The 25,797-nt window shown below is 33.5% G+C and overlaps 1 protein-coding gene across 1 annotated transcript in view; it reads right to left on the bottom strand.

Moving 5' to 3' along the window:
• Positions 1-25,797, bottom strand: part of KIF21A (kinesin family member 21A) — a 171,524-nt gene that overhangs the window by 63,789 nt on the left and 81,938 nt on the right. Inside the window, 9 exon segments of the mRNA XM_020973700.2 lie at positions 93-246; positions 950-1,164; positions 1,251-1,319; positions 5,706-5,813; positions 6,269-6,468; positions 7,565-7,753; positions 8,116-8,233; positions 8,663-8,750; positions 13,098-13,136. Coding sequence (XP_020829359.1) covers positions 93-246; positions 950-1,164; positions 1,251-1,319; positions 5,706-5,813; positions 6,269-6,468; positions 7,565-7,753; positions 8,116-8,233; positions 8,663-8,750; positions 13,098-13,136 — 1,180 coding nt within the window.

The following is a 25,797-nucleotide window of genomic DNA, read 5'->3' as shown; positions in this document are numbered from 1 at the left end:
GGTTAATCAAAAACTTGAAAAATACTTGTGCATTTGATCATGGAGCGAGTAATTTGAAAATAAAGTCAAAACTGAACTGTTATATGTCATACCTTGAGGAGTCTATTCATATCAGCCTCCATATTTGAAATTGTCATTTTTTGCATAATAATGTCTGTGACCCTGCGTTCAAGCAGCTGCCATTTCATCCGGGCTGTCTTTGATGTGTACACTCGACTAGTCATTCCCTTCCTCTGGTATTTCTTTCTGTGAACATTTGTATAAAAAACATTTCTGAGTACAATGTTATAATATACTGTTATGCAACACAAGGTTTTTCATTTAATCAATCAATCAACAAGAAGTCATTATGTTAGGCACTGAGGATACAAAGAAATGAAACTGTCCTCACCTTCAAGAAGCTCACATTCTATCTGAGCAGACAACACGCACATTCATAAGTTCATACAAAGTATTTGGGAGGTGGGGAAGGAGGTGAGAAAAGATAGGAAAAGTTTCACATAAAAGGTGATATTTCAACTGAACTTTAAAGGGAACTTGAGAGGCAACTAGGTGGCACAGTGGATAGAGCCCCGGCCTTGGAGTCAAGAGGATCTGAGTTCAAATCTAACCTCAGACACTTGACACTTACTGTGTGATCCTGGGTAAGTCGCTTAACCCCAATTGCCTCAACAAAAAGCAAAAAAAAAAATGGGAACCTAGAATTTTAAGGGGTAGAGATGAGAAGGCAGTGCATTCCAACTAAAGAAGACGATCTGTGCAAAGGCATGGAGACAGGAGAGGGGAAATGTGGTATGACATGTGAAAAACAGCAAGAAGGTTGGTCTGCCTAGACCAAACCATGTGTGAAGAATACTAATGTATAAGACTGGAAAGGTATGTTTAAGTATAACATTTAGAGACAATACCTAAAATAACTGTTACAGGAGAAAAAGAGAATTATTTTTACCTGGTACCATTCACCGGAATAACTGGTAATGCCTGAACTCTTGCAACTGGTATTTTCATCTTCTGTTGTGTTACTGCTCTGGCTGAATCTGAATCTACAGAGGTTATGCTAGAACCTGAGTCCTGAACAGGGACATCAGGTGAGCTCAGTTTCCTTGCAACTTTCCCAGCTACTTTATCTGACATGGGTCGTACTTGTCGACGAAGAGCTGTAACCTAAAAGAGAACAGATGAACTCATTTCCTTGATCTAAGAAATTATTCAATTTATTACAAAATTTCCAATAAATCCCATTACTATACCTCTTCTGTTTTACGACGAAGAACCACTTCTTGGTTTCTCTTTTGAGCTTCCAGGAGTCTGAGTTGATGCTACAAATAATATTAAAGAAGTCAGAATAGTAAAAATAAAAACCCATTATATCTTATTCTGTTCCATCCTGAAAGATTGAGAGACGAAGAGAGAATATAGTATAGTGTAGAACAGCTGTCAAGAAAGCAGCCTGTGGGCAATCCTAAGTGCAGCTCAAATCAAATTACAACATAATTGGAAAATATTTAACAAAATAAATAAAAATATAAAAAACAGACATTACATTTTAAAATTAAGTCAATAAAGGACCTGCAGAAGGCTTATTCCCATTTCTATTTGAGTTTGATACCACTGGTATAGAGTATTAAGCAGAAGTTTTGGATTCAAGTCCTGGCTCAACCACCATTGAGCTAATGGGATATTATGCAAGTTATTTAATCTACCTGAGACTAATTTTCCTAATCTATAAAACTAAGCAACAACATTAAACTACCTACTTCACACAGTGGTGAGGATCAAATAAGATAATGTTTGTCAAATGTTTTATGATCATAAAGTGCTATATAAATGTAATGTTATCATTTAACATTTTCCCATGTCATTTTACTTTCCTTTTTCCTTAAGCATCATAAATCTATTATGTTATTTTTTAATTTCCATCAATTCTTATGAGAGGTGGTGTCACAGAGTAGATAGAGAGCAGATCTTGAAGTCAGGAAGTTAATAATTAAAGTTGTACCACTAATATATACTGGTTGTATGTTCCTATGCAAGTCTTTTAATTTTTTAGTGACCCAAGCAAGTCTCTAAAACCATAGATGAAGAATAGCTACCAACTGGCACTGGGACAGGGAGCTTCCTCACCAAGACTTTCTTATACCAATGGATCTGCTCCTCATTCCCACCCAAATAATTATTAAATGCTGATATATCCACAAGTCAGTTGCTGCTAAAATGGATATGAGTGCTTACTGCAAAGCAGGATCTCTAAACACAGAGTATCGTGCAGTCTTAGGGAGCAGCACTTTGTTTTGCTTGTTGCTTCTGGGATATGAATGAGAACATATGGATAGTACTACAAATATCAAAACTATAAAAGAAAAAGTCATGCTAATGGTAGAAAATCAACCGAAATAAATGCTTCCACTAGTAACATGGTATAATAGAAAGTCTGCTGAAATTGGGTTCAAAAGACTTCAGTATGAGTCCTTTTTCCTACATGTACTACCTGCATAACCACAGGCAAGTCTTAAAATCTCAATCTTAGTTTCATCATCTGTAAAATAGGGATAAGAATACCCACATGAGTAATGTTGTAAAGATCAACTCAAAAAAACTCTTATTAAACTCAAAATATAAGTTATGACTATCTTCAGTAGTTGGTTCTTCCAATATAAAAGGCCAATTACACACTTTTGACTGCTGAATGATCTCTCATTTTTATTAGTGTTCAGTGACTATTTTTGGAAATTTGGGTAGAATTCCAAAAGAGAGACTAAGTCATTGCTGAATTTATTATTTAGTATATATTACTAGTTTGTTTTCAAGTTTTACAGAAAATTCCTAAGGATATGGTGACAGTACACTTGAGTGTTTCTTAAACACTATAAGCTATATATAAGAGGTATGATAGGGTATGGGAGAAAAGCTGCTGACTAGCAGACCTGAACTCTCTGACCTAATCACGGCATTGCCAAAATCTGTCCCTAGACAAGTCATTTCACTTCTCTTCGCTTATTTTCTTCATCTAAGAAGGAGTTGAACTACACGATCTTTAAATTTACTTTTACCTGTAAAATTCTATGATCTATAAAGCTCCATTAAACCTTAATTTACATAAGGACTACTGCTTTCCAATTTACTATATGGTTACTATTATGAGTCAAGTACAATTGAGTTGAAACATTTGGGGAACAGAAAAAGATATGGAAATCATGAGACACATTCAGTTTCCATGAAACTTGAGCTTACTTGCTTATAAAAAAGTGATTTCCAATGATTTTTGTTGTTTTCTATCCTTTGTTTACAATGCTTTTGAATTTGCTATTTTAGTCTGTTTCCAAGTAGTAACTATTACTGCAGAATTTATTTAATACATTATTAGAGTCTTCATTGAAGTTGCTGAATATGACACTATTAATAATCTCACTTTGCAGTTTTTTTAAGTCTAAGTACCTGGGAATAAACCTCAGAACACAGCAAAAAAACGTGTCCTTTCAACTCAGCTATTTTCACAGCATGTCTCATATTAAATAATATTCTGTAAGTCATAAGATTATGAAACAAAGACAAGCAATACTCAGAAGATATAGGGAAGCTCTCATCGGTGTAGATTACACCCAGTGAGGGAATTCCCTCTTCTAATGCAGGTCAGCATCTATTATGCAACATATCATTTTAAATTGTTGCCTAGCACACTGAGAGGGGAAACAAAGCTAGTAGGTGTCAGAGGTGTCAGACATGAATCTGGAGCTTCCTGGTTCCATGGCTAGCTTTCTATCCACCACTCTACCTCCTTCAGAAGCAATTCTCAATTAAGAAGAATTTGGCATACATGCAAACACTGACCCACCCATAACCAAAATTATTTGTTAGGAATTCTTTTTTATTACATGCTAAAAATCTCATTTCTATCTAGAACTCAAAAACATTATAACTAATAATAACTGACATTTACAAGGCAATTTACAGAGCTTTAGATCGAGTATTAATCAGTCCTGAGAGGCAGTACAGATAATTACTATTCCTAATCTATAGATAAAGACACTGAGGCACAGAAAGTGATTGTCCAAGGTTATCATAGCTATTAAGTGGCAGAATCAGTACACACTGTAAACCTAGGCTTTCTAAAATACAGAATCAGAATTACAGACTTTAGAAGATTGGAAAGGACCTCAGGTGCCATTCAGTCAAATCCATTCTTCAACATGAATCTTCACTGCAATGCATATAACATCCTTTGTTTGCCAGAGCTCCAAGGAAATTAACTCCATTTTTGGATAGCTCTAATCACGAGGAACTTTTTTTTACTGACATCAAGCCTAAACATGTCTCTTTACAACTTCTACTAAGTTTCTCCTGCCCTCTGGAGCCAAGCAGAATGAGTCTTACTTCTTTTCCACATAATGGCCCTTTAAATGCTGGAAAACAGCCACATGTGCCTCAAAAGTCTTCTCTTCTCCACACTAAACATCTCCAGCTTCTTAAATCAAACTTCACATGGCATAATCACTAGGCCATTAACCACTCTTCTTGGCTTCCTTCATACACTTCTAGTTTCTTTCCTAAAATGCAGTACAATATACTACAGCACAGCAGAGCTCACAGGTATTGTCACCTCTCCCCTCCCCTAGACCTGGATACAATGCTTTTCTTAATCCAATCTACGTTCTTGGTAACTTTTTTGGCTGCTGTATCACACCTTTGATTCAAGTTGCGCTTGTAGGCCAGGCCACTAAAACTCTAAAAATCTTTTTTCAAATGAACTATCACTTTGCCATACCTGGCCCATCTTGCACTTGTGAAATTGATCTCCTGAACTCACCTATAATAATTTACGCTTAGCCCTATTAAATTTGGCTTATAATTCTACCCATGATTTTTCAGTATCCTGATTCCGTCATCTAATATACTAAACATACCTCCCAGTTTTGTGTCATTGACAAATTAGGTAAATGTGCCATCTATGACTTTATTAAAGTCACTAATAAAAATATTAAACAGTACCAAATGGGACCAGGGACAGATGCTAAGGCAGTAGAGATTTCCTTCCAAGTTAATATTGTACCATGTAGCCACTTCCAAATCCACCTAATTTTGATATTGTCTCTCCTGCATCACTCACTCAGTCACTTCTTTTCATCACAGGAAATATGGCGTAGTAGATGAGGCCTCAGGGTCAGGAAATTCTGGATTCAAGTTCCACCTCTGCCACATAATGACTATGTGAGCTTGGGCAAATCACTTAAATTCTCAGTACCTCAGGCAACTCCCTAAGACTCTATGTTGTAAAACAACTAGAAGGAATTTCTTCTCCAGAATATATCTAAAGAGATGGTCTAGATGGAGAAAAAAAAAGTTTCCAAAAACATATCAACTTTAAATACACAAACCATTTCATTAAAATAAACCATTTCATCTCTCTCCTGACCTCTCTCTTCCTGTCTAAAGGCCCTTTTTAATTCCCTGAAGTTATCTACATATTGATGTATTCTTCAGAGAGGATTCATAGAATCACATATCCAGTCCAATATATTATCTGAACAGAAATTCCCTGCTGACAAATGATCAAGCAGTCCTCTCATTTGAAAACCTCCTAAAGTACAAGAACCTATTGCCAAAGGAATTTTCCTCTAACAACTTAAAAAAAGGAATTCAATGTCTATGACAAATAGAATAATTGTAGGAGGGCTGAATTTTGGGAGAGCTGAAATCTTTAGACTCACATCTCGTTTACGCTGATCCTTTTTAAGTTGTGCAATCTCTCTGTTTCTTCTAGATTCTGTCATTCTGGCTTTTTCTTGTTCTTCTTTCATTTGTTTCATTAGGCGTACCTATATAAATTAGAGATAAATATCTCAGAATCACAAGAAAGAAGACTATATATATACTGTATGTAGTTTACTTCACAGGGGAGAATTTGTAATTTTAAAAATCTGTAAACTGTAAATGACCAGTTGGTTTCAGCTGGAGAAGGGTATGTTGGTACAAGATTAATGCAGAAGCAGGATCTTACATTTTATACTTCTAAATTCTATGCTTGAATTCAAACTTGAGAATAAACACCTAAGTGGCAATTTAGACAAGAGAATAAGAATTTCAACTAAATTTCAGCTGCTCTATAGCACAACAGTAACAGCAAACTGCCTAGAGGAAACCATTTCGTCACAGCTATAGGGGCAAGTGCCATTTGCAAGACTGAAAGTCCCTTTGCTGAACAAATATATTATCTTCCAACCCCAAGTGATAGGTATTCCAAACACAAAATCTCTGAAATAAAAATCAATACCTTTGTTTTTTTCATTTCCATCACATCCTGCTGTAATTTCTTCAATTGCTTTTCATATTGAGACTGATTTTTCAGCAAACGTGCGTGCTCTTTTTGAGCTGTCTGGAGTCGCTGTAGCTCTTTGTTCATAGTCTGAAGTTTTTTCTCATACTCAGATCGAACTTTTTTTGCCTTTTCTTCTGAGCAAGATTCCACAGAACCTGAACAGCCGAATGATATTTGAAGTATCTCAATGTAACATGGCCTGGCAAACTCCTCATCATACTTTGCAGTGACCATCTACATCTCTGTTTCAGCTATGATAGATGAGCTTTTGCCTTATTCTGTCCAGAACTAGGCCTCCATGTCATTTTCTGCATTCTCTACACCATGTACCAACACTTATTTATCTCAGCTTTCAGCCACCCAGTATGCATTGTTTTGCCTCATTAGACTATAAGGTCCTTGGGGACAGATACTGTCTTGTTTGCTTGTCTCTGTATCCTCAACATTCAGCAGACTGCCTGGCATATAGGTGCTTAATACGTGTAACTCCCCTTCTATCTCTCTGCCTGCCTCTTTCTATCTAATCTATCTCTATCTCATTATCTATATGAGGTGAGTTCTGACTTCATCAATTCACAAATCAGGACTTTAAAAAGAATAATTACCCACCACAGAATATTTTCTAATAGATAAGTAAGATTCTAATAGGCAAGGTTGTCTCTCTTCTTGGAGGGAGCTAAACGGAGCAGCAGACAGAATGCTGGGCCTGGAGTTGGGAAAATTTGAATTCAAATCTGACTTCAAACACTTACTAACTGTGCAATCCTGGGCAAGTCACTTAACCTCCGTCTGCTTCAGTTTTCTGAACTTTAAAATGAAGATTAAAAATAGCACTTACCTCCTAGGGTTATGAGGATCAAAAGAGATAATATTTGTAAAGTTCTTAGCACAATGCTGACACATAGCAGGTGCTTAATAAATGTTGTTCCTATCTGATGCCTCATTCCACTAACCATGCTGATGCACATGTAATTTTTTTTAATTTTAGAAAGAAATAAGCAAATGTAAATCAAGACATTAAAAGCAAATTAACTAAACAAAAGTAAATAGTCTGAACTCTGTGCAAAGTAATTATGGGGTCCTTAAAGGCTACCAGCCTGAAAAAAAAAAGCTTATGACTACTAAGCATAATGAGACTAATTAATATTTTCATCTAGCTTCTCATTTTGTCACTTTCTTCCATTAAAAGAAAGAAATATAACATAAAATCAACAATCATCTGTGAACATTTATTTAAAGTATAATTCTTACCTAAGTTTTGTAGCACCTGGTCTCTTTCAAGCTGAGTGTCCCGAATTTTATGTTGTAACATCATTAGCTTTTCTTCATATTGTTTTTTCAATGTCTGTAGTCTTCTCTGGCTGTTTTCTAATTCATCAATCAGCTTTTGTTTTATTGCAATTTCACAAGTAATATGTGCTAAGTCTTCCTGATAATTCGCTATTTGTAAAAGAAGAAAACAGAAACACTGAGAATGTGCCCAAAAGATGACACTACGCATAAGGTATTCAAATAAAAGCAAAAAACTTCCAGGGTAAACCAGAAAATAATGGCATACAAAGCACCACATTAGTTTGACACATAAAGCATTTCCTGTTTGAAGTATGAAAGAAAATCAAACAATAACTAAATTCAATAATAGAAAAATCACTTTCCTACAGATAATATGAATATATGGGTCAGCAGTCATAAAAGCTGCTTTTGACGAAATGAGAAAACAAAAGTTTAACAAGAAGTTTAACAGAAGTTAGGCAAGTTCCTCAAATATGTTTTAGGCATTAAAGGACAGGGAGGACAGGTACCTTTTTCATCTGACTCAGAATCAGATTCATCAGAGCTTTCACCAGCTTCAATATTATCTTCCTCCTCTTCTTCATCTTCTTCATCTTCCTCATGTTCACTTGCTTCTTGGTTTTCTTCCTATAAGGTAAAATGTTATGGAAAATTATTATTGGCAAAAATGTTGGTTTCTTCACAAAAAAGATATTGCTAAATTAAAAAAAAAGTTTACTTCTATGAAAAAGGCAAAGAAAAAATTGCATTTTTCAAAAATCTCAAAATTATTTTAAATAATAATGATATATAAAACCACTTTTCCCCTTAAAACAAAAGTATACCTAATCTCAGCACTATACTTCACAGACCAGTCAACCTACTTCCTTAATGACAGAATCCAACATATGCCAATATATCAAGCTAACAGGAGAAAAAAATTTCATTAATAAGTCTACAATCAAAGCAACAATTTATACCAGTGTGGAACTCTTGTTTTCAAAATATGTTAAAAACAGCTGCTATGAATTACCAACAACAAAATCTAGTGATTAAAATTCGCTCTTTCATACTTACTACTTCTATTTCATTATTTTCTCTTTCTGAAATGCCCCTTTCTTCTTTCCTCTCCTGTTCAATGTCTGTATTTTCCTCTTTAACAACACTAAGAGAAACATACAGATATTAAATTAAAGATGTCATTAATTTGCTTTTACTTTCATCTATTTTCAAAATAATACTCTATAACTATTTATAAGAATATAGTCTCATAAGAGATCAGAAGATTAGGTTATATGCTGCAATGTCTTACGTTTCAGAGGAAGATGGAAAACACCAGTTACTCAGTCCTATAGTTATTTACTAATTCATAGGAAAACATATTTCAACAACAGAGGATGAAATTTTGCCCTTAAGCATGAGAGTGATGACATAGCTAAGAACTGTCATAGCTCTAATTTGCTAATTTAAATGAGCACTACCATTTTCCTCCTTCTTCCCAAGGATCTGTTTTTAAAAAACAAATTTAACATATACATGTAATTTATAACAGTTAACAAAATAAGGATACAGTTTACATCTCCACTGAAAGCTCAAATCAAAGCAGACCATAAAAACAAAGCACAATTGTGCCTTGATGAGTGTGCCCACATTGGCCAAACTTACACAAGAGGCCAGCTTTCTCAGAGTAACAGTGCTGGAAATTTTTTCTTTAGCCATCTCCATAGTACTGGGCTACTGTTTCTCCTTGTGCTATGACTGAAGTGGCTATCTTTTATATCACTATTTTGAATATAAAGGTTGGGTTTTGAACAGATATAAAAATCCTACAAAATCCTACAAAACTTATCACCCAACTGAATGTTTTCCTCTTCAGTCATCAAGGACCAGCAGCAATCTAAGTATAGACAGACACTCATCTCAGATAATTATCCATTTCTGGGTTAATCCAGTGCTGAACTTCAATGAATAATACTGGGGCTTCTAGATGACCAGAGGCTCCTTCAAACTCCGGACAATGCAATAAATAATAGCTCCTCTAGGTAAATGGAGACGTAGCTTTAGGATGTGAAAAAGGGTTCATATATACGTTAATTAGTTGTAGAATTTATCAAGATAAAACATCTAAACAAAATGGTTGTTTCACAGGATCATATATTCAGAGCTAGAAGTAACCTTACAGATCATTAAATCTAGCTCTTCATTTCAGAGATGAGATAATTGATTTCCTGAAAGGTTAAATGACTTGCCCAGGAGAGAAATTTTAATGAGCCTTGACCTAAGATTGTATTTTAAAAGCTAAAATGGCATTCTAAAATCCTAAGAATTAAAAGAATACTTTAAGAAGACATTAACAATGAAGCTTCTAATATAAAAATCCCCTTGTAATAAGGGAAGCACTATACCAGAGTAGCTTCACAAGGGTTTTGTAGATATTTTTTAGATATTCTAACGTTTCCTAAGGTTTTCCCTCAAATATATAGATTTATTTTTAATGTTTAGTTTAAAATACAATTTTATTATGACATAAATTGCTAAAGTGTTTGATAAATGGTTAAAATCTATTATGCCAAATACAAGTTAATAAAAAAAATTAAGTAGAAAATAATGTATGAACTGAACCTTTTTATTTTATTTTAAAGTATCAACAATCTTAAAGGCAAAGAAAACAAGAAAGGAATACATTTATGGTGGTAATGCAAACTGGAAAAGTAACATTAGAGTTAAAAGTAGCCTATAAAAGTAAATTAGAAACTTTTTATTTCAATAATACATACTCTGATGTTAAGGGAAGCAATCAGTATATGTATGACCTTTGGGGAAAGAATGAGAGTGAAATTCAATGAAGCTTCACTTGTTGATGGATTTCCCACCTCCATTCAAACTAGGTTGGCCCCTATCTTCAAAGAATTCCCAGAGATACAGCTTTTGTGAAATACTACAAACACAAGTCTGATGTATAATGAGGATGTTCCATTTTTATATTTCCTTTTTATAAATGAATCAATCACCTGTGTATATTATCCATTTTATTATATATATAAAGACAAGTTTGTATTATTAATGAAATTTTGTATTCAAAATGAAGTGAACATACGTACGTATGCATACTTGGGCACCCATGCATCTTATTTAAATAGGTAACAAGGATTTACATTATCTCATACATAATCAGGAACTTTAAAGTAGGCTGTAAATATGGGAGATGATTATATAGAAACTTGTAAAAACTGGCACGGAAGAAAACATGGTTCAATTAGGAGAAAGAAATGAAGGGGATACCAAGAAAATTACGTTCTGACAAAAGAGGAGGGAATAAACAAGTTGAGCAGATTTAATGATTGTTATCATATTACCATCATACAAAGGTTTGGTCTGAAGCAAAATAGATACCACTCGGAGAGAACTTTTATGAAAAAAAAATTATGTGTGCAATATACTGAATGCTTCTCTTCCCTTGGTTATTCAATGTATTGGAACTGCTGATTTTTCATCATCATAGAATCCCACTTGAAAACTCCAAAAAGAAAGTTAAACTCATTTATTTAAATACTAAGTCAAGTGTTATCACCTAGCAATATGTTACTGGTAGCAACTCTATACTTCAGGCTTGGAACAAAGAGATAAAACAGATAGCAATGGGGAAAACAAGAAATCTGATAGACTTACATCTTCTATATCTTTGATACCTCCTTGAATATAATATTTCCCTTTGGTCCTCACTAATCCATTCTAATTCCCTTTTCCCCACTCTTACCTACCTCATTCATTTTAATTAACAAGCTTCAAGTTTTCATCCAACTGTCCAGCCACCACATTTTCTACCTCACTCTTTTACAACATTCAGTCCAGTGTTCCTCTTTTCTCAAGAACACTTAATTCTTAGTTCCAGCATTCTCTGAAAGTAAGTAGCCCATAATTTTTTCCTTAAAGCTGATTTTCTTAAACTGGTTGTAGTATTACCCACTAAATCTGATTTATGTGAAACAAAGAAAAGGTCTTTCTGCATCAATTTTTTTTTTAGTAGGGGAATCTCCCTCTACCAAAGTATAATGGCAAGAAATAACAGATTTGAACTATAATCTTAAAGAATTGCCTGAGGGCACTAAGAGATTAAGTGACTTTTCCTGGGTCACACAGCAAGTCTGCATCAAAAGTGGGACTCAAATTCACTTTTTCCTATACTCTGTTGTCTTTCATGCATTTTATGGACTGCTCTGTCTCCTAAGGGTAAACTTGGTTCTACATTTGTCCCCCTGTTGAAGAATAAATGCAGGTTCATTTAAACTAAAGCCAAACAGAAATTACAGCCAAATGGAACAAATCTCATTAATATTCCAAATCAATCTTGCCAAATTTTATAACAGAAAAATCAGCAGTCCTGAACTATTAAATTAATTTAATTTACCTTTACATGTCACTTTTAAGAGGTTGCTTTCCAAATCCAAATTTATACTTCACTATTCTAGTGTTAGGATATATATTAAATGTTAATAAGTCAATTTGTAATCAAAAATTAACCTGAAGCATTAAAGTTGTGTTTTAAAATACTCCTTGGATTTTAGGATATAGATTAAGCAGCTAGAAAGTCCAAATTTAAAAAAGTATTACTACACTGAAAAGCCCCTGACCAGATAGTTTATGCAAAGCACAGTTAACTTCTTGACATTACTTCCTCAAACTGTAAATGTTTTAGAAGTGTGATTTTGGCATGAAATCAAAACAAGTTATAAAATAAAATTATATTTTAAATTCAATTTCAAGAATCACCTTTTAGAAGTTCCCTCCTATTCACAAGCTTTAGTTTTTCATTTTTTAAAAAACTATTTTAATGGCATTTTCCTTACTAAGCTTAGATGGACTGTTTAAGAAAAGAAAATCATAAGATCATAGATCTAGAGCTGGAAGAGACCTCAGAGGTAATTTAATCCAACACTTTCATTTTACAGTTGAGGAAACTGAGGCCCAAAGAAGTTAAATTACTTGCCTTTGTCATACAAATATATCACAGAAGGGACTTGAACCAAAGTTTCCTGAATCAAGGGCTTTCACATTTTCCATAGTAGTACTGTGCCAGAGTAATAAAGGCAACTGATAGCTTATCATGCCCCACCATAAAAGATAAATTTCTCATCTACTTTATTATTTTCCAGGCTGCTCACCAGTTTCTTAAAGATACTGAATCTTTTTTTTAAAGCAGTAGAATAAGGTAGTTCATTGTTAGATTGTTTCTAGCACTCTTTATATTGAAGCTATGTCACCCCACATAAAGTACTCTAGTCTAATATATGAGGTTGCCCCATTCAAGTAATTGAGTTGTTTGGTTTTGTTTTTCACTTCCAGGACAAATTTTTTTAAAAATCATTACATTTATTATCATTCGTGATAATATGATCTAAATCAATCAATCTAATAGTAGATTTTGTGTGTATGTGTGTGTGTGTGTGTGTGTGTATTGCAACTAAATACTGAAATAACATTTCAATTTTTAAAACCTGGGAAATATTCCAACCTTTTTTCTTCTTGATTTCTTTCCTCAAGTTTCTGAAGCCTTCAAAAGCACGAAGTACAGTATTGGAAAGCCAAGGCAATGAAGGACAAATCAGACAGTAAAAAGTGAAAGCAACAAGAAGGTAAAAATGAAACATGAGCTTGAAGACAAAGTAAGTTTTAAAAGATATCATCAAAGATATCATCAAAGGACAATACACAGTAAAAAGGTGATACATATTGCATGAATAAAGAGTAAGCAGAAAGTAACAAAGTTAATAAAATTTATAGCAGCTACTTATAAGTTTATCCTTAGCAGTTACTGGAAAGAATACTTATTTTAGCTTGTTCTTTTCCCCATCTTTCCCCTAAAATCCTGTCTTCTTCCTGCAATGCCTTCTTAAAAGACTTTTTGGTAGAAACACTAAAAGGCCATTTGAAGAAGTCTTAAAATTCAGAAAGTAATGCATTTATACCAAAACAAAAAGAGAACTAATACTGGATAATAGCTTACTATTTAATATATTTATTTTACATTTTAATAAACTACATATAAACATTAAAATCTATAGAAAATGCATACTTAAAATTGCTAATGATACATCATTATGATCAAATGGATGTTTACTATAAAATCAATACAAAAATTCTTATATTTTATAATTATGACTCATAATGGTCAATTAAAGATGTTAGAGTAGACATTTCATTGCTTTTTAGAAACTAACAAACAAAAGGACAAATCAGAAGCAATGGAAATGATGAGATGGGAAACAGTGCTTTCCACTAGTAATATAGAAATATTTTTAATGTAAAAGTGTAGATAGGGAAACTACAGAAATACGATTAATATCCTAAATAACATATTGAGTATTTAATACATGAAGGATGGGCCATTTCATTATACTAAATACAAATATTTATGTGATAGACAAAAACAAAGACTTGATGTTATATACTCTAATATAACACCACAACTTCTAAACATTTTTCAAGTACCCTCATTACTTAACAGACACAAAAGCTGAAGTAGCAGGGAAAGACATTGGCAAAGTAGGACCAAAGCCAAGTCTTCTGACTTTCATTCCAAAAGTATGTGTTTATTTTTTTTACTTGTTTCAGTTTTGTTTTACAAATATTTTATCCACTGCTACAAAAAGAAGTGTATATCCATCTTTGAAGAGGAAGAACAAAGAATAATTTCAGCTATAAAAGAAAGTACAGTTTGGTGAATAAAAAAAGAGAAATAAAATCACTAGTGGAAAGAAGAGTTTCAAGTCTTTACCACTAAAAACCAAAGTACTGTTTGCAGATGTATTTAACAAAAATGTCTTATACTGGAAGGACATTTATAAGTCAGATACTCCAAATATTTTCGAAGCTATTTAATTTACACATTAATATGTTAATATACTGAACAACTTTTATATTTGAATTTCATAACAATAATGAATCTAGTGTTCATAAATTCCTGTACCCTAAATGAGCATTATTTGCTGTCAAAACAGTAATGAAACACACAGGTTAAATTGATTTTTTTCCACTAAAAAAGTAGATAGAATGAACATATTCTTATTATGAGGTAACTTGTGGTTTATGCTGAGGACTTTCTACCTTCAAACTTTATCTAATTACTTTCATATATTATAAACATATAGTTATGTATACAAATGTTTTATTCACATCTGCATGAATATGTGTATAAACATACATTATACAAAATTAGAGCAGTCTTTCACATGAGTGTTTATAATTCTTCTCTTGAAAAGTTCATATTTTTTGCCATATCAATAATGGTCATATAAAGTGGTATGTGAATTACCTGTGACAAGTAACAATTTTGATATGATCTCACTTTTTAAAGAGTATTGATCATACCTGTACTTTCACTGACACTAGTGGCTAACTCAGCACACCTAACTTTGTCCAGTTAAAACTAGTTGGGGCCGGTTTCTCTAACTTACGTATTTAATCCATACCAAATCAATGTTTCATTACTCTTTTGCTGTGTTTTAAAATATGGAGTCCTAAAGACTAGATATTACTGTAAGGAAGTGTGTCAAAATTCTTGCTCTTAAAGAGAACGTTTCATTGACTGTTAGAATTATTGCAACAGCTATTGATGTAAGGGATCATTCAGACCTACAATGAAATAGAATGATGTGCACTAAAGTACAGAGTGCAGCCAAAAACAAAAAAAGTCCAGAATTAACATATTAATGCTGTGAAACAGTTTAAAGAATTCTGAGAGAACAAACAAAGACCTTTAAAGGGACCTGCTGGAGGGGTTGTTAACAAGCCTAAGTTGAGCTAAAAAAACAGACAGATCATAGCTAACCATGGCTATGATTTAAAAAAACAAAACAACAACTTACCTGTTATGGTAAGAATGCAAAGATTTAAGTACTGAAGACTGGGAAAGGGAAATCTTAACTGATAAAACCGACTTGACTTTATCACGATGAACTGAAAAATATATTGCTATACTGATAAACTTAAAAGCAGAGTTATAGAAATTTCCAAATAGAAATGGAATACCACAGCATGGCTTTGTAACTTGACACATGTCATGAATGGTTAAGAAATTTATTCAAGAGATAAATATTCTTCAATGGCCTGAAAATTCACTTGATTTAAGCCCACTAAAAACTTGTTGACTACATTCAAGGCTACCCTTGGAAGAATGGACTTTTCATCAGAAGTATACTATTTATCATAATGAATGAAAGGCTGTATCAGAAGCTTAGGAATTCAATGCCAAATCATGTGAAACAAGTGATTATAGCAAAATGAGGATATAATAAACCAATAAATTTAATTATTTTACTTTTTAACAAGTAATTCATATATCACTATGTAAGAATTAATGTGTTAATTACCCATACTATATTCTCTCTTTAGACAGATAGATAGATAGATATAACATACATTTGATGATATGTCTCTTACTTCTTGGATCAATACATAAAACTTTAATATCTGATTTTATCAGAACTGCTAGATGCAAAGATTTTTCTTTACTCAATTTTTTCTCTTATCCGAGCTACACTGATTTTATTTATGTAAAAGCTCCTTAATTTTATTTGATCAAAATTGCCTGTTATTGTTTATTTCTTTTTTTACAAAATAGATTCTTGTTGATATTTTGTTGCCAAGATTTCTCGCTGTATTCTTCTCCTTCCCCCTTTCCATATAGCCATCCTTTATAATAATTTAGAAAAAAAATCTACAAAACCTACCAATATATTGAAAAAATCTGACATGCTATGTATACTCTACGCCCGTAGTTGTGTTTTAAATCCGCTTTACATCTTCTGCAAAGGAGTGGATGGAGGTGGTTTCTTGCATCTTCTTTGGGTCTAAGCTTCTTTATTGTTTTGTACATTTAATCTTCCACTGTTTTGTGGTGGTGCTTCTTTCCATTTCCATTGTCATTGTAATTGTGTATGCTGTTTCCGTGGCTCCACTCACTTCACAGGAATTCATAGTCTTTTTCATGCTTCTCTCTATTCATCATATTCATTGTTTCTTAGGGCACAATAATATTCCATTACACTCATGTATCATAATTTGTCTAGCCATTCAGCAATTAAAGGGCATCTACTTTGTTCCCAATTCTTTGCTACCACAAAAAACAGCTGCTATAAAAATTTCAATCTATTTGGAGCCTCTTTTTTGTCAAAGACTTCTTATCTGATCCTAGTGGTAGCAGCTTTGGATCAAAGGCATAAACATTTATCCACTTGATTTGCTTAATTCTAAACAGCTGTCCCTAATGGTTGTGCTATTCACAGTTCCATTGATAATGCATTAATTGATATATCTGTTTCTAGAAATTTCTTTTTTTTAATATTTTTAAAATTTTTTTATTTTTTGGCAATTGGGGTTAAGCGACTTGCCCAGTGTCACACAGCTAGTAAGTGTCAAGTGTTTGGTCTGAGGCTGGATTTGAACTCAGGTCCTCCTGACTTCAGGGCCAGTGCTCTATCCACTGCACCATTTAGCTGCACCAACAAATTTCTATAAGGATATTGACTTTCTTATTTTTTTATCATCTTTGCTGATTTGTTGAGTGTGAGGTGAAACCTCAATTTGTTTTGATTTGCATTTTTCTTTAACATTATTAGTGATTTGTAAGATTGTTTCATTTAGTTGTTAATAATTTGGTATTCCTTAGAGAATTCTTTGTTCCTATCACTTGAACACTGTTCCTCCCTCTTTCAGTCAAACTCTTGCATTTGCTACCTTTATTGCCTTTCTTTTCACTTGTTCCCCAGACTTAGCAATTCAACTTCTGACTTCATCATTCAACTAAAAGTCTTCTCTCCAAAATTACCACTGATTTCTTAATTGCCAAAACCAACGGTCATTTCTCAGTCATAATTATTCTTCTTGAGAACAAGAACTATCTTTTTCCTATCTCTGTTCACACAGTGCTTAGTACAGTACCAGCCCCACAGGAGGAGTTTAAAAATGTTACTGAATAGATTTAACATTATTTTTAAAATAATATGTATGCATGTATAAATTATATAAATAACAAGGGCTTGTGCAGGTATAGCATTACATTGTGGGTAGACACTTCATGTAAGTCCTCCATTTGACACACACGACCTGTGTGACCACAGACAGATCATTTAAGTCTCAGTGACCAATTCAATTTTATAAGATAATAAATTACAGTCAGATTCTGTACACGTAGAGGAACTTTACATAGTGTGAGTTCCCTATTCTGATTATATCAAAGGACTATCACTAATAGATGGAGAAGTTGAATTCAGTAAAGTAGAGGTCACTGGGTAAAGAAAATCCAAACCAAAAACTTCTGACTTTCTCTTTAACAGTGAGTATTCTCTGCTCTAAATCACTATGGATTAGAAAAATGCAAATCAAAATAACTCTGAGGTACCACATCAGATTGGCTATCATGACAACACAGGAAAATGATAAATGTTGGAGAGGATTTGGGAAAACTGGAACACTAACACATTGTTGGTGGAGTTGTGAACCGATCCAACCATTCTGGAGAGCAATTTGGAACTATGCCAAAGGACTATAAAAATGAGCATACCCTTTGACCCATCAATAACACTTCTAGGTCTGTATCTCAAAGAGAGATCATAAAAACAGGAAAAGGACCCACATGTACAAAAATATTTGTAGCAGCTCTTATTGTGGTAGCAAAGAATTGCAAATTGAGGGGATGCCCATAAATTGGGGAATGGCTGAATGAGCTGTGATATGTGAATGTAGTGGAATACTACTGTGCTATAAGAAATGATGAGCAGGCAGACTTCCTAAAAACCTGGAATGACTTATATGAATTAATGCTGACTAAAGTGAGCAGGACCAGGAGAACATGACATAGTAACAGCAACACTGTGAGGTGACTAACTTTGACAGACTTGGCTCTTCTCGACAATACAAATAAGGATCTAAGAAAACTCCAAAAGACTCATGATGGAAAATGCTATCCACATCCAGAAAAAGAACTATAGAATCTGAATGCAGATAGAAGCATTCTATTTGCTCTTTTTTTCTTCGTTTCTTTCTCGTAGTTTCTCCCATTTTGTCCAGTTCTTCTTTACAAAATGACTAATGTGAAAACATGTCTAATATGAATGTGAATGTATAGTTATATCAGACTGCATGCCATCTTGTGGAGGGAAGGGGAGAAAATTTAGAACTCAAAATCTTATGAAAGTGAATGCTGAAAACTTAAATAAATAAATTTTTAAAAAATGAAAAAGAACCTTACATGGCTCCCCATTGCCAAAGGATAAAATGTAAACTTCATACAAGCCTGAATTTTTTAATTTTTAAAAAATGTGTATTTATTTTATTCTGAACTTAAGAAATGAAACAAGCATTTCCACAGCACAGTAGAATAGGGGGAAAAAACTGCAAATCTATTACGTGCAACTTGCTATTCCTTTTAAATATACACTAAAGTTATGTAAATTTCCAAAAAAAAAATTCTTTTAAATAAGCATTCTTATGAGTAATTTTTTTTTTTGCTTGTTTCAGTTTGTATGTACATCACTTAATTTTCTCCCTATTTATTCCTCCTTACCCCCCCTCCCTAAGAACCATCTCACAGATAAAAGGATTTTCTTTTAGGAAAAAAAAATCAACAAAGCTGATCAAAATATAGGAAAAAAATGTGAAAACTTATGCAATGCTCCCCACATCTTACATCTCTACAAAGGAATGGGAGGAGGTCTTCTCATGGATTTACTTTAGAGATATGTTCATTCTTTGTAATTTTGTAATGGATACCAATCTGTTATTGGAGAAATTTGATTCAAAGAATTTCCCCCATTCAACTGCTTATCTTTAACTTCTTATCCTATATGCAGTAATGTTTTTGTGCATAGGTTTTTTAATTTCATGTAATCAAAATAATTATTTTGTCTTCTGTAATTTCCTCTATCCCTTCTCAAATTAAGAATACATCTCCTAATAGAACCAGGAGAATGCTGTACATAGTAACAGCCACATTGTGCAATGACTAACTTTGATAGACTTAGTTCTTCTCCGCAATGTAAGGATCTAAAGACATCTCTAAAAGTCTCATGATGGAAAATGCTATCCACATCCAGAGAAATACCTATGGAGTTTGAATGCAGATTGAAGTATACTATTTGCTCTTTTTTTCCTTCTGTTTTGTTTCTTCTTTCTTGTGGCTCCTCCTATTGGTTCTAATTCTTCTTTACAACATGACTAATGTGAAAATATGCTTAATAGGAATGTATATTTGAGAGCCTATATCAGATTGCATGCTTTTTAGGTAGGAAGGCGGAGAGAGGGAGAAAATTTAAAACTCAAAAGCTTATGGAAGTGTTTGTTGAAAACTAAGAATTAATTTAGAAAAATTTTTAAAATTTAAGAAATATAAAAAAGAATATATATAGCTACAAATGGTATATTTTATGCTTCTCTTGTAATCAATCCTGCTATATGATCTTGCTTAATATCTCTAATATTAAGGTTCTACTTTTCCCCGCCATTACTAAAAAAGATGTTTTTTCCTAAACAACTTATGTTTTTAAGTTTATCAAACATTAGGTTATAGGTCCATTGTTTCTGATTCTCCATTCTTTAATCTATGCAATTAAACTATATCTTTATTTTTAAACCAAGAACAAATCATGTTGATGATTACTGTTTTATAAAATACTTTGAGGTTTGAAAGTGCTATTTCCCCTTTGTCATGACTTCTTTTCATTGTTTCCCTTGATATTCTAAGTTTTTATTTTTCCAAATGAATTTTCTAGTTCTGTAAAACATTCCTTTGGGGCAGCTAGGTGGTGCAGTAGATAGAGCACCGACCCTGGATTCAGGAGGACCTGAGTTCAAAATCCGGCCTCAGACACATAACTAGCTGTGTGACCCCGGGCAAGTCACTTAACCCCACTGCCTAACCAAAAAACAAAACAAAAAAATAAATAAATAAAACATTCCTTTTATAGTTTGATTAGTATAGCATTAAAACCGTAAATTAACTTTGATAGTATTGTTTTCATTATACTGACAGTACATCCATGAGCACTAAATATTTCTCTTGCTATTTAAATAGTCTTTACTTCTTTGAGGAGTATTTTGTAATTGAATCTATGTTAACTATTTTGCATTCTTTGGCTGGATGATCTCCAAATATTTTATGCAATGTGTAGTTGTTGGGGTTTTTTTTGATGGGATTTCCCATTCTATTGACTTGAATACTGTTAACTATTATACACATATGCTAGGGTTTTTTGGTGGGTTTATTGTATGGCTTGCATTTACTAAAGCTATTGATTGTCTGAATTAATATCTTTGTTGATTCTTCATGAATTCCTAAGCAAACAATCATGTCATCAGCAAAAAGAGATAGTGATCTATCTTTACACCTTTAATTCCTTTTTTTTTTTTGGTCTTACTGACATTGCTACCATTTCTAGAAGTATATCAAATAATAGTGGGGACAGTGGATATCCTTGCTTTACTACTGTATTTATTGAGAATGCTTCTTATGTATTCTTATTGCATGTAATGATTGCTTTTAGTTTTAGAAACTTTATGAAACTAAAATATGGTCTTATGTCCATATTTTGTAGAATTTTTAGTAGAAATTAGTTTTATTTTGTCAAAGGCTTCTACTGAATATACTGAGATAATCATATGGCTTGAGATGTTTTTATTTTTAATATGCTAATGTTGATTTTTTACAAATGTTAAACCATCCTAGTATCCCAAGTATCAATCCATCTTGATTGTAACGAATTATTCACTGGACTAATTGCTGTAGTACGTTTTATAGGGCTTTATTTTAAATTTTTGAATTGATATTTATTAAGAATATTTGTCTATAGAGCTACTTTGCTTTACCTTTGTCTGCTGGGGGGGTAGGCAGCAGCAAAGAAATTACTGAATGAATCTGAGAGAAAAGGTAATAGTAGAATATGGGAGTTACTGGGAGAAAGCATGTTAGAGATCAGCCTACTTTGCCGTTGATTCATCAGATGTTATCATATAAAACTTCTCTGTGTCTTCACCTGAAGAGACTGTTGTAATTGCTTTGCTACTTTTGTATAATTCCTATTTGGGAGAGTTTTTGAGAATCTGTGAGGCATAGAGAAAACATATAGTCCTTCATCATACTGGTCATGCTTTGATCTGTCTGTCTAATCTATCTTTTGTATATATTCAGTTTATATACACACACATGTATATATAAATATATGCTATGAGGTAAATATGTTAATTCTTTCCCATCCATTTTATTATCCAGATGATATTATTATTATTATATTATAAATTATATTATTCAGTTTATATCTATGATATAATCCAGGTAGGAAACTTTTGATGTGTCAAATTCATCCTCGAGTTGTTTATCATAAATTTGACTTGAATTTATTGTCCTAGAAATTTGACAGTGACACTGAGAGGTTAAGTGATCTGTCCATGATCACCCAGCTACCACATTTTGGAGGCAGGATTTAAATAACCCAGGTCTCTATCCACTATGCAATGCTCCCTTTTTATAATCCCTTAGTACTCTGGTACTTTATTCAACCCATAATATGGTATCTAGAGTCATTGGACAATAAGTTACATCATAAAACAATATGCTCAAAAATTAATCCCACAATAATTAATACTGGGATACAGAAGCTTCTCCATAGCAATACTTTTCCATCTTATAATTGATTACTTATAATCACTTCAAATAACTCCAAAAAGTATTCTTTCAGAGGTATTATTTTTGTAAACTTACAATTAAGATTGAAATCATGTTATCGAAACCCATCCTCCTATTTTTCTACCTCTTATGTGCTCTAATTTACACTCTTATTATCTTCATCATGACCTCTAAAAGGAACTTCTTATTCTCCCAGTCTATCCCTCAACTATAACTTATTTTACTTTCACAAGCAATCTTGATTCTATCTTTAATTACTTCAGTGATTTGATAGTCACTATCCTAGCATTCTCTCCCTCTCCTCATCTTTTGCCTCTCCTGCCTCGCAAATTCTCAAATCTCAGAAACCCTACATCAGATTACTTCCTTTAACTCCTAGACATAGAGTATAGCTAGGCAAAATAACAAAGTCACACTAATTCCATCTTTTTTTATGCTGGAAAAACCTCAGGCAGAGTCACTGCTGCTTACCAATTTTTTTTTTATCCAAGACTCATTCTTCTATCCAGTAAGTATAAAGTCTCTTATCCTTACACCACTTCTGATTCACATACTTACAGCAGTCAGCCTCACCTTCTACCTTGCTGAGATGATAAAGTTCATCTGAAGTGAGCTCCCTCAAAGACTCTCAATTCTCTTAATGCCTCTTCAACTATTATACTTCAATGATTCCATTTTTTCTCAATACCTCACTATTTGTTTTTCCCATTTCTATCCTCATCCCTTTTCTTTCTCTACATTTTCTTTTCTTTTTCTTTTTTTTTTTTTTGGTGAGGCAATTGAAGTCAAGTGACTTGACTAGGGTCACACAGCTAGTGTTAGGTGTCTGAGGCTGGATTTGAACTCAGGTCCTCCTGACTCCAGGGCCGGTGCTCTAACCACTGCGCCACCTAGCTGTTCCCTCTACATTTCCTCTCTGAGAAATCTCATTATGTACCACATCATACCTATCAGATTGGCTAACATGACAAAACAGGAAAAAGATAAACACTGGAGAAGACGTAGAAAAATCAGAACACTAATGCATTGTTGGTGGAGTTCTGAACTGATCCAACCATTCTGGAAAGCAATTTAGAGCTATGCTCAAAGGGCTATAAAATAATGCATTTCTAGGTCTGTATCCCAAAGATATCATAACAATGGGAAAAGGACCCACATGTAAAAAAAAATATTTATAGCAGTTTTTTTTGTGGCGGCAAAGAACTGGAAATTGAGGGGATGCCCATCAATTGGGGAATGGCTGAACAAGTTGCAATATATGAATGTAATGGAATATTATTGTTCTATAAGAAATGATGAGGAGGTGGATTTCAAAAAAACCTGGAAAGACCTACATGAACTGATGCTGACTGAAGTAAGCAGAACCAGGAAAACATTGTACACAGTAACAACCACATTGTGAGATGAATAATTTTGACAGACGTTGCTCTTCTCAGCAATGCAAGGATCTAAGACAACTCCAAAAGACTCATGATGAAAACTGCTATCCACACACACAAAAAAATTGCTATCCACATCCAGAGAAAGAACTATGGAGTCTGAATGCAAATTGAAGAACACTATTTGCTCTTTTTTTTTCTTCTGTTTTGCTTTGTTTCCTCTTGTGGTTCCTCCCATTGGTTCTAGTTCTTCTGTACAACATGACTAATGTGAAAATATGTTTTAACAGGAATGTATATGTAGAGTCTATATCAGGTTGCACACCATCTTGAGGATGGGGGACAGGGAGAGGGAGAAAATTTGGAACTCAAAATCTTATGGAAGTGAATGTTAAAAACCAAAAACAAATGAATTAATTTTTCAAAATAAAAAAAAAAGAAATCTCATTCATTCCCACAACCTCAACAAGTGTCTTTATATAAACAAATCTCAAACTTAAACCTGCATTTTCATCAGGACAGGTATTGGATAACTCAAACTGCAAGTTCAACTGGCTCAATATAGCCAAAACAAAACTTATTATTAGGCTGTTCCTGAAATTCTCCTCTTCCTTCTGACATCCCTACTTCTGCCAATAGAATAATTAGTAAGTCAAAAACCACAGGACTACCACAAAACCAAAAGATACTTTATCACTCTTCTCTCCCCTCCACCTCCTGTATTCAGTTGCAGAATCCTGTCAGTTCTGCCTCAAAATATTCCTTAAGTCACTCCTCAAAATCATTCACACATACCTCCCTCATGATCCCCCTTTTACTCCCAATGACATCAACCTCATCCAGGCTCTTAATGCTCTCTATTCAACTTCTATAACAGCTTTCCAACCAGTGTGCCCACTTCTAGTCTACCTTTAATATCATTTCCAGATTAATAATCCCAATACCCAAAACTGATCAAGTCATTCCCCAAAATTATTCAATAATCATTCACTAAGAAGACTTAGCTTACACTACTTTCTACCACAAGTTCTATCTAGTCAAATTTGACCAGCCTTACACACGTCTTAACTTTTTATTGCATTTGTGCCTTTGTTATGCCATTCCCTACACATGAAATGACTACATCTCCCATTTCTATTTGCTGAATAAAATTCAAGACCCAGACAAGAGGTTAAAACAAAGGCATTTTAGTAGGTTTCAAACGCAATATGAGTCAACAGAGTAACCTGGCAGTATAAACAGGAGCACAGCGTCCCATGTAGACTTTGCCCCTACACTCTTACTAATATTCAGTCTTTCCCTCTCTACTGAATGCTTCCCTGCTTCCCACAAATACATCCACATCCCCTCAACTCTGAAAAACCCTCTTTTGATCCATTAATTCCCCCTCGATATCGTCGTATATCCTCTGCCTCCCTTTCATGGTGAAACTCATTGAGAAAGCCATCTACAATTGGTGCCTGCATATCAGACCACACCTGGAACTATGTATTTGGTATAAGAACCACATTTTAAGAAGGACATTGTCAACTTAAAGCACGTCCACGAGGGTGACAAGAATGGTAAGCACACTTGGAATCATACAACAGAAGAATTATTTGAAGGAACTGGGGATGTAAAATCTAGGAAAAGAAGACATGATTTGTGCTTCCAAGTACACCCTGACTCCTCCAGTATTACTCTAGTATCATGATACTCTAAGAGAGCTTAAATAAAAGTTGGTTTTTTTAAACTGAATTACCTATGCATTTATTTACATTTCTTAAAATGACACTGGCAACCAATTTAGATTATAGGGAAAGGCAGCATCCTTCCCTCCATCAAATGAAAATTACATTTACAATATATATTACACTGTACAATTTTTTTTGTGAACACCTGGATCTTAGTAAAATTAAATCACAATATCTGACTTTCTAAATTATGACAGCAATGACTTTAAGTCAGGTTCCCTGTTCTGTGTCTTTGCAAAGACTAAGCAACATTATTCTTAATAATACTGTAATTGCTACTCTATTTGTAATTACACTTCATAAATGGGTAACTAATTATAACGTATCCTCCTTTATACTGCCAGTCAATAATCTAAGATGAACATCTTTTAAAATGTTTATATTTTAAGTACATAATTTCATCAACAATGCTTCCTAATGAAA

This window comes from Phascolarctos cinereus, unplaced genomic scaffold, assembly GCF_003287225.1.
Source record: "Phascolarctos cinereus isolate Bilbo 61053 unplaced genomic scaffold, phaCin_HiC Scaffold_1;HRSCAF=81, whole genome shotgun sequence".
Lineage (NCBI taxonomy): Eukaryota > Metazoa > Chordata > Mammalia > Diprotodontia > Phascolarctidae > Phascolarctos > Phascolarctos cinereus.
Note: the sequence above shows the minus strand (reverse complement) of the source record. Positions and strands in the feature narration are given on the sequence as shown.